Below are 10,454 nucleotides of genomic sequence, written 5' to 3'. Positions count from 1 at the left end.
TGACAGACACTTGTTAGAGTCATTTGATGGTAATGTTAGGTGAATAAGAATATTCAGGAGATTGGTTGTTGGAAATTCTAGATAGGATTAGACAAAAGTAAGTCTGGGTCTTCAGGAGTCTATTGTAAGCAAATTCAGCAAGTGTGCTTTACAGTAACCACTCTGTTATTTAGAATTCCGTCTACTGCAGCTTACTTCCTCATTTCATGATAACAACCCTGAGTGAACAGTATTTCTGAAATAATGCAAGACCCAAAACATAATAATTTTTCTTACATGATTAATGATATCCTTATATCAAAGCACTTTCATAAATTTTACTACATTTATTGTCATTTTACATATTAGGAAACTGAGGTTCAGAAATGTGACGGGATGGACTCAGTCTCATAGCTAGCTCATGGCAAATCCAGGACTCAAATCCCCTTCTCCCAACACCAAGGACAGTGCCCTTTCCAGTGTACCTTGCCTGAAAGAGTATCAGATACATGGAAAAATTAAATTACATTTTCTTTCCCTTTCGTATGGGAGGGGACATCCTGACTCACTGGCTGAATTGATAGAATAGAAAGTGACTAATCCAAGGCAAACGGACTGACCTGGGGGCCCAAACAGAGATGTCCTTCATTCCAGACCTCTTTCTACTGCTTTATCCTTGCTCATTTATTTGTCATCCATTCCAAAGATTAAGAAACAGAAAGAAACTGTTACAATAGAAAGTTCATAAAGGGAACTATTTGTAAAATATGTGCCAAATATGATCAAATAACATTAGATTATAAACCTGTCACTTACTTCATCCATTTAATGTTTTAAACTGGTGTCAAATTCACTTGACACTTGAAAACAAATAATTGAGAGTCTGTCGTTTATCTTATTTGTATACAGTTTATTAGAAATTATGCCCTTAAACATAATCATGAGCTATGTTTTTCATTCCAAAAACCGCCAATACTTAGAACAGAGCGTGGCACACACTTGATGCTTAAAAACTATTTGTTGAATGAATGAAAGTACAAACTGTGCAATGGTAATGGGAGGCTGAGAAGGAATAATGAAAGAAAAGAGGAAAGAACTGTATATTACAGACATGACCTTCCTTCTTCTATCTGCCTTGATGGTGACAACGAAAAATTACACAACTTTGGTAACAGTAGAAAGCTGATTAGGAAATTTTCTGAAATAAGATGCTTCATATCCAAGGAAATCAGAGAACAAAATTCACTGAATTTAGTTTCCTTGTACTTTCAAGTGTTATCAGTAACGGAACCCATAAAGACATTTTTATCGTATATCAACAGCAAGGAAATTATCAACTTCTTAGACAACGTTGTTCTTGAGCTATTCTAGTGCTTCTCAAATTCTTATGTGCACATGAGCCACCTGGAGAACTTATGAAAATATAGCCCTTGTAGATTTGATTGAATGAGTCTACAGTGGGGCCTGAGATTCTGCATGGCTAACAGCTCCCACATGCTGCCAACACTGCTGATTCATAGATTACACTATAAATAGTGTGTGTTTTGTTTAGTTTGGGGGGGATTCCCATATTTTCCATCATCTTCACTAAAATCTTACCATTTCACTATAAATATATACTCGATGTCAAATATAAAGGTCTGTGATGTGCCTTAGGTGAAATTTTGGATTGATCCTTCATCCTTCCTGTATCACCAGTATACTTAGGTCACCAAGTCAGACTATTGATGTGAGATATTCTGATTCATCAATCTTCTTATGACAATTTTTATCATTGAGAATGTCAAATTAACCACGTTAGGAAATCACTGACATCCCACCTGAAAATGACTGATCATAGTTTCTTTAACAGGTTATCCAGCCATCAAAAAAATTCTCTTTAAAGAAATTCCTTTTTTTTTTTTTTTCCAGTTTATTGCTATTACCTGAGGCTATGAGCTGGGTCACACCTCTCTGAAAATTAAGGTTAAGCAACCATTTTCAATTATGGTCTCTGTAGGTTGTGAAATGTTTTGAAAGCAATTTTATTGTGAAATTGAATATCATAAAGTAGTGAAATTGGCAAAAGATTTACATTATTTAAAAACTATAGTCCAGTCAAGGTAATATTTCTGCCAGTAGTTCTCAGACTTGAAAATCAAAGTCACTTGGAAGACTTCTTAAATTACAAATGCTGGGCCCTGCCCTCTGTTTCTGGGTGGGGCTTGATAATTTGTATTTCTAACAAATTCCAAGATGATGTTCTATACCACAGTTTCTCAACCTCAGCACTATTGAAATATTGGTATGAATAATTCTTTGTTATCCAAAGGATAACAAATGAACCAAAGGAACCAAAGAAACCAAAAAAAAGGACCTACTGTATAGCACAGGGAACTCTGCTCAATATTCTGTAATAACCTAAATGGGAAAAGAACTTGAAAAAGAATAGATACATGTATATGTATAACTGAATCACTTTGCTGTACACCTGAAACTAACACATTGTTAACCAAATATACTCCAATATAATTTTTTTTTAAAAAAGCAATCAAAGACTAAAATTGTCTTTGTGGTGTTATCCAGCAAGAGGCCAAAAGCCCCACACCTGCTCCAACTTCAGTCTCCTGGAGCCCTTCTTTAGCCATGCTCTGTTCATTTGGTATCCTCACCTTTCTCCAGGAGATTGTCCCTATTACTGGTGTATAGAATATGGGGAACTTGATCCCTTTTTTTCCTGAATGCAGAGATATGTTCCCAGAATCCAACGCTGTGAATTTGAATGCATTTTTATTGTGTCACAACCTTATTGGCTGGTAAGTCACTGCTGTTGCAGAATTACAGACATATCGAAGGTTAAATAGGTTGTTACTGATGTTTTAGGACACTACTGTCCTAACTAACATTGTTCCAAGACCTAAACAAAAGACTACAAATGGACATTGGAACACAGTCCATTCTTATGGCAGGGGCTATCTCCTGATACCAAGTAGCTTGTCTAGAAAACACATGTGATTCATGCAAAATCACATCCTCTCTCTCTCTCTTCTATTTCTCACTTTGTCTCTCTCTCACTGAACTGCACTCTCCCTGTGTTTGAACAGTATTTTTTTAAATTTTCCTTTGGATCCTCCATTAAAAATTTATTTTTGCATACAAGAAGTATTATGTAATCTTTGTAGCTTCATTATGATTATGTATTTTCTTCATTTAATTCATTGAGTCATTTTTCTGGGGAAAAAATATTACAAGAGACTTATGGAAAATCCAATGAATAATGATGTTATTGATATCCATAAAAGACAATTTCTTCCTGTTAAAGTTTAACTTTCATACTGACCCAGAATTCTTATTAAGGGAAATTTCTCAAAACATATTTTGTTCATTTACTGAAAGAAGTCCATTAACATTGAATTCAAATTTCCGTTGAAACATGAAAAATGACTTTCTTTAGAAAATGTGATTCAAAGACACAAAATGAATTCCAGAAGTCTCCAATAGTGAAGACTAACAGAGGGCTGAAGAAGAGAAGAGGGTAGATTTTCTTCAGACAAATTCTTTACTCCCTTCCTCTGGCTCTCATCCCTAACACCCTTACCCCAAGTTCTGCCGGGCCCTGAAGTTCCCTAGTCCCCTCTCCATCTTCCTTTTGCTCCCCCTACCCCATCTCCACTAAAAAAAAAAAAAAAAAAAAAAAAAAAGACTGAGAAAGGCCTGAGTAAGATGCCATCTGAAGTGGGAGGATCTCTTCTCTAAGGAAGGGGAGGTTTTAGAACATGGGCAGTACAAGGCTATAAGAAAGACAAGTAAAATTCCTGCAGAACAGGGCCAGGGCAGAGGAGAGCTCTGGGAGCTCAGCATAGGATGCTAATACTGATGCTCTGAGGGACCAGCTACATCAGAGACAAAGCTCAGAAGATGCCCTGGAGCTAAAGGAATTGATGTTGAAGGAAGCAGCAGAGCTAGCAAGAATGGTAACTTACCTTCACTTATAAGGTTACGTTTTATTTGATATTTTGTAATACATACATAAATTTTTGCATTTGAAATGTGTTATATATTTAGCTTTGTGGGTTTTTAAAATTTTATGAGTTCTGATCTCATTTTAAAATAAAACTCCTGGGGGCTTCCCTGGTGGCGCAGTGGTTGGGGGTCCGCCTGCCGATGCAGGGGGCACGGGTTCGTGCCCCGGTCCGGGAGGATCCCGCGTGCCGCGGAGCGGCTGGGCCCATGAGCCATGGCCGCTGAGCCTGCGCGTCCGGAGCCTGCGCTCCGCAATGGGAGAGGCCGCAACGGTGAGAGGCCCGCGTACGGAAAAATAAATAAATAAATAAAAATAAATAAAAATAAAATAAAACTCCTGGATGTGGAAATAGTGAAACAAATCCCTAAATACCGGCATTGTAAGTTTTCTCCAGTACTGTGCTCACTTATTCAACACGGCTAAAACTGAAGTCATACTTGACCTCCAAGCACTTCCTCTCCATCAGAATCCACAGTAAAAGGAATCTCCATTCCTTCCTAGACATTCAAACCCTGGGTATTATCACTGATGCCTCCTTCTCACTCAGTCTCCAAATCCAACTTGCTACCAAGTCTCAAAAGTTCTACCTGTTAAATATTTCTGGAATCCACCTCCACCTCTCCATTTTCTGCTGGCAACGTTCTTGCTCACCTAGATGACTTCCAGAGGCTTAAGATTTGCCTCCCTCCACCCCTTCTTTTCCCGCCAGTTAATTACCCATACACGAGCTAGTGATTTTCTGAAACCCATCTCAGGCTTTACATTATTGTTAGAATAGAATCCTCACATGAGGTGTACATTTTTGCTAGTCAGTTTGCTGGTCAGTCAGACTCCATTCCCTATCCGTCCCTGAAACATAACTCCAATTTTTATGTGTTTTTGAGGAAGGTGATCCCACCCATAATCTAAGTTGTCTTAAAGGGTGGGCCTTTGTTGCTTTCATCCAATCAGCACGTAGCATTTGTCTGGTTCAGGAAACACATACCAACTTGACAAAAAGAGACTGCAGGAGGTGTTTATTGAATTCTTAGGGAAAAGCAGCATTCTACTCTTCCAAGAGAGAATTGGATGAGATTTCTTTTTTGTTTTTTAATCTTTTCCTGATGTGAATAAAGAAACACAGAACCTCTAGGAAAACTGGCAGCTATCATATGCAAAAAATGGAACCATAGTTACATTAACACTGTAAGACATCTGCAGAAAGCAGAGAGGGGGACAGGTAATAAATTAGTTCCTTTTGTCCATATTTGAGTTGCGGGATATACCCTTGCCTGAAGCTCAGTTTACCGCTAGAATTTTCTATTGTGAGAGCCAGTAATTTTTTTCTTTTTTTTATGACTTAAGCCCATGTGAATTTCTTTCTGGCCTCTCCCAGACTCTTTAGTCTCATCCTATCCCTCTAAATGAACCTCTCTGGGCCACATGGCCTTCTTTCAGCAGCTTGACCACATTGAGGTTTTATCAAAGAGTTTCCTATGTATTGTTCCTTCTGCCTGAAACATACTTTACCCCTGTGCCATTATCAATGTATTGCCTCTCAGCTCCAAATTCACCTTGTTGTCTGATCTGTAAAAATAGATCTGGGCCTTTTAAATATTTTCCTTTTGGCAGCTGACATGATGTTAAGCCTTATCAGTTGAGGGCACTGGAGAGATACTGTAGGAACAAGAAGTTTCCTTCCCTTTCCAGTGTCTCATTTGCCAGGCTCCTGGAGAGCATGATTTCTTCTTCAGTGCTTGGACCATATAGTTTTCATCAGTGCGAGATGCCTGCATGACACAGCTTTCTCCAGCATTTGGCCATATGTTTTCTTTAATTCTTGACTAGAGCAGTGGCTCAGATAGTGTGGGCCTGTTCCCTGGCTTAGGTCATTGTTTTTTGTATTCTCAGCCCCATGTGTGCACATGCTGGCCCTGAGCTGCCCTAGCCTGAGCTGCACATGGGATTGTACTGGGTTCATATAAAGGAATCCTCTCCATTCCAATGGTACCCTCAACTCCCACTGTGTGCCCCACCCTTTCTTCATGGTTGCCTACCAGTCTGCCTGCCCGTTCCCTGCCCAAAGATTGTGAACCAGCTCTGGTCCAGGCCATCTGGCAATCTTCTCCACCCTCCAGTGTTCTACAACCACATCTCTTTCAGCAACTTCTTTCAGTGAAAGCTGAACCTTCCTTGCAAATTTGTCCTTCCTTAGGTATGCTACCCAGCCCTAAGGTACCTTTTAGAGTTCTCTTTCCATGTACATAGTGAGTCTCCTATCTTAGCTTGATAATTTTTATATTAAAGTTCCCCTGTTTAAATTACTGTCCCCTGGTGGGACTCATGATGATGCACCCCCTTATCCTATGGCTGCTCATATTCCTGATCTCATTTTCTCCAGCAAACTTCCCTTAACCTCCAGACTAAGTTAGATCCTCATATTAATTAGCTCCCATTGCATACCACAGATTTTTTTTTTTTTTTGCTTTATAATGCTTACAAACGTAATTAATGTTTGTGTGGTTATTTGCTTAATATCTTAATTACTATCCTGGAAAGTCAGTGAAGAAAGGGAAAATGTCTTTCTTGGATTCCTAACATCTAACACAATGCCTGGTACAACATAGCAGGCTTTCAGAATACTGATTTTTGTTTTTCACCGTATATTATGTAGGTATGTGAATTTTATGAAAAGCCCAAAGTAGCTATGAATGGGATAAACTAAACAGGGAGTATGAATTTAGACAGGTGTCACTCTCTTAACCAAGTTCACTCTGGTAGGTCTAACAACATTTTGAGTGTTCAGTAAATAGTTTATTAACTGATGGCAAAGAAAGTATGTTTCCTCCTACATTTGGACAGCACTCCCTTGTACCATGAAAGGAAACAGCTTCAGAAAGTCATTTATATTCCATCAATCTCCTCAGACTAATGACTAAAGAGGGCCCCTTCTTTCCTGTCAGAATCTTGGTAGAGTGGAACATAGCCAGCATATGTGGACCCTTAGAGTTCAGAGTGAACAAGTTCAAGATGCATAATTTTATCTGATCACTAGCTGACTCCCCAGGCATTGCTATTCAGAATGTTAACGATTGTCACATTAAACAAATTCTGTTGCTGCTTAGTCAGGAGATAGTTCTCTTAAGACGCAGCACAGTGATGGATTAATACCGGAAAGCTGAAGCATCTCCTTTTATGATTTTTATTTTTGGTTCGTACTGGAAGTCAGTGTTTTCTTTATTTGTTAATGGCCTTTTGATATGAATGGTCTTTCCAGATCAGCAGTTTATGGGCATCTTTCCAAACATCAATTTGATGTTTCCTGAAGAATGACTGCTTCTTTCTGGGAAGCCCCCAAAGTAACTTTTGTATGTACTACAGAGACTATATTGTATATCAGAACATCTATAATGGGCATTTGTTGGTCTTGTTACCAAAGTCAAGACTCCCATCCTGTGGGCACAGGATACTGATTTGGTTTTGGGAAGTCACCCTTCCCCAAGCTTCTGTCCATATGTGTAAAGTGAAGTTGACCTTACACCTGGCTCTGGGGATGCCCTTGTGGCCAAATCCTAATTCAGACAATACATTTGTGCACCACAGTTTGGTCTGGTCACAGTTTGATTCACGAATGTGCATAGGGTCTAAGTCTGGACAACCAATCACTGAGATGCCGTTCTGAGGCTTCTCTCTGAGCTTCCTGAGACCAGGACTTTCTCTTTCCTGCTGCACTTGGAGTTCTAGAGCTGCTGCAGACAGAGCCTGACTGAAGGTTGATCCAAAATAGAAGTGAGCAGAACCAAAAGATGGACTAAAATATCCAGATTCTGATAGTTTTAATATAATCTTCTCATCAAGCTTCTCCGAAGATGAACCATTCTAGACTTTTCAATTATGTGGGCTTATAAATTCACTTACTGATGAATCAATTCACCGTGTTAAACACACCTTTTAATCTTGGCAAAAATCCATCCACCTGTTTTCAGATGTAAATTGATGAGCTTGAATAGATGAGAGGCAGAAAATAAATTTTGGTCACATAGATTGGAAAAAATAAATAGTGATCAAGCACTGAGATAAAAAATGCTTTTATCAGTCATTTGTTTAGTACTTAAAATACGTTTTGCAAAATTCAAGAGATAGTAGAGGTGTCGAAATATAGGCTGGCCATAAAGTCGGCAAACAGGTGCATATAATAGAGCGTTAGGTGATATTACAACACAATAGTGTAATTATGGATAACTTTATTTGACGTAAACCCCTCTTAAAATCTACTTTTGTGTTTTAAGACTAATTAATAGACCATAATACTGAATAATACATGTGTCTAAGTTCTTTCATGATGCTGTAACAAAAATACTATAGTCTGGGTGGCTTAAACAACATTTATTTCTCACAGTTCTGAAGGCTGGAGTCCAAGTTCAAGGCACCTTCAGATTCGGTGTCTGGCTTCCTGTTTCATACACAGCTGTCTTCTTGCTGGGTCTTCATATGTTTTTATGTGGTGGAAGGGGTAAGGGAGTTCTCTGGGGTCTCTTTTCTTATTGTAGTTAACTTACAATGTTCTGTTAGTTTCAGGAGTACAACAAAGTGATTCAGTTTTATATATATATATTTATATATAAATATAAATATATAAATAAATATATAGATATACATATAAAATTTTTCAGATTCTTTTCCATTATAAGTTATTACAAGATATTAATATAGTTTCCTGTGTTATATAGTAGGTCTTTGTTGGTGATCTATTTTATGTATAGTAGTGTGTATATGACAATCCCAACCTCCTAAATTATATCCTCCCCCCCACACCCTGCTTTCCCCTTTGGTAACCATAAGTTTATTTTATATGTCTGTTGAGTCTTTTTCTGTTTTTCTTTTTTAAACATCTTTATTGGAGAATAATTGCTTTACAATGTTGTGTTAGTTTCTGCTTTATAACAAATTGAATCAGCTACACATATACATATATCCCAATATCTCCTCCCTCTTGCAACTCCCTCCCACCCTCCCTATCCCACCCCTGTAGGTGGTCACAAGCACCGAGCTGCTCTCCCTGTGCTATGTGGCTGCTTCCCACTAGTTATCTATTTTACATTTGGTAGTGTATATATGTCCATGCCACTCTCTCACTTTGTCCCAGCTTACACTTCCCCCTCCCTGTGTCCTCGAGTCCCTTCTCTACCACTGTGTCTTTATTCCTGTCCTGTCCCTAGGTTCTTCAGAACTTTTTTTTTTTTCTTTTTAGAGTCCATATATATGGGTTAGCGTACGGTATTTGTTTTTATCTATCTGACTTACTTCACTCTGTATGACAGGCTCTAGGTCCATCGACCTCACTACAAATAACTCAATTTCGTTTCTTTTTATAGCTGAGTAATATTCCATTGTATATGTGTGCCACATCTTCTTTATCCGTTCATCTGTTGATGGACACTTAGGTTGCTTCTATGTCCTGGCTACTGTAAATAGAGCTGCAATGAACATTGTGTACATGACTCTTTTTGAATCATGGTCTTTTCAGGGAATATGCTCAGTAGTGGGATTGCTGGGTCATATGGTAGTTCTATTTGTAGTTTTTTAAGGAACCTCCATACTGTTCTCCATAGTGGCTGTATCAATTTACATACCCACCAACAGTGCAAGAGGCTTCCCGTTTGTTTTTTTGATATTGAGTTGCATGAGCTGCTTGTAAATTTTGGAGATTAACCCTTTGTCAGTTGCTTCATTTGCAAATATTTTCTCCCATTCTGAGGGCTGTCTTTTCGTCTTGTTTATGGTTTCCTTTGCTGTGCAAAAGCTTTTAAGTTTCATTAGGTCCCATTTGTTTATTTATTTTTTTAAATTCCATTTCTCTGGATGTGGGTCAAAAAGGATCTTGCTGTGATTTATGTCATAGAGTGGTCTGCCTATGTATTCCTCTAAGAGTTTATAGTGTCTTGTCTTACATTTAGGTGTTTAATCCATTTTGAGTTTATTTTTGTGTATGGTGTTAGGGAGTGTTCTCATTTCATTCTTTTACATGTAGCTGTCCAGTTTTTCCAGCACCACTTATTGAAAAGGCTGTCTTTTCTCCATTGTATATTCTTGCCTCCTTCATCAAAAATAAGGTGACCATATGTGTGTGAGCTTATCTCTTGCCTTTCTATCCTGTTCCATTGATCTATATTTCTGCTTCTGTCCAGTACCATACTGTCTTGATTACTGTAGCTTTGTAGTATAGTCTGAAGTCAGGGAGCCTGATTCCTCCAGCTCCATTTTTCTTTCTCAAGATTGTATTGGCTATTCAGGGTCTTTTGGGTCTCCATACAAATTTTAAGATTTTTTGTTGTAGTTCTGTGAAAAATGACATTGGGAGTTTGATAGTGATTGCATTGAATCTGTAGATCGCTTTGCGTAGTAGAGTCATTTTCACAATGTTGATTCTTCCAATCCAAGAACATGGTATATCTCTCCATCTGTATCATCTTTAATTTCTTTCATCAGTGTC

General features: G+C 38.3%; 1 protein-coding gene across 1 annotated transcript in view; it reads right to left on the bottom strand.

Moving 5' to 3' along the window:
• Window positions 1-7,366: 7,366 nt before the first annotated feature.
• BTLA (B and T lymphocyte associated) overlaps window positions 7,367-10,454 on the bottom strand; it is a 42,528-nt gene continuing 39,440 nt past the window's right edge. The window contains 1 exon segment of the mRNA XM_024120321.1: window positions 7,367-7,840. Coding sequence (XP_023976089.1) covers window positions 7,367-7,840 — 474 coding nt within the window.

Source organism: Physeter macrocephalus, chromosome 1, assembly GCF_002837175.3.
Source record: "Physeter macrocephalus isolate SW-GA chromosome 1, ASM283717v5, whole genome shotgun sequence".
Taxonomy (NCBI): domain Eukaryota; kingdom Metazoa; phylum Chordata; class Mammalia; order Artiodactyla; family Physeteridae; genus Physeter; species Physeter macrocephalus.
This window is presented reverse-complemented; position numbering and strand designations above follow the sequence as displayed.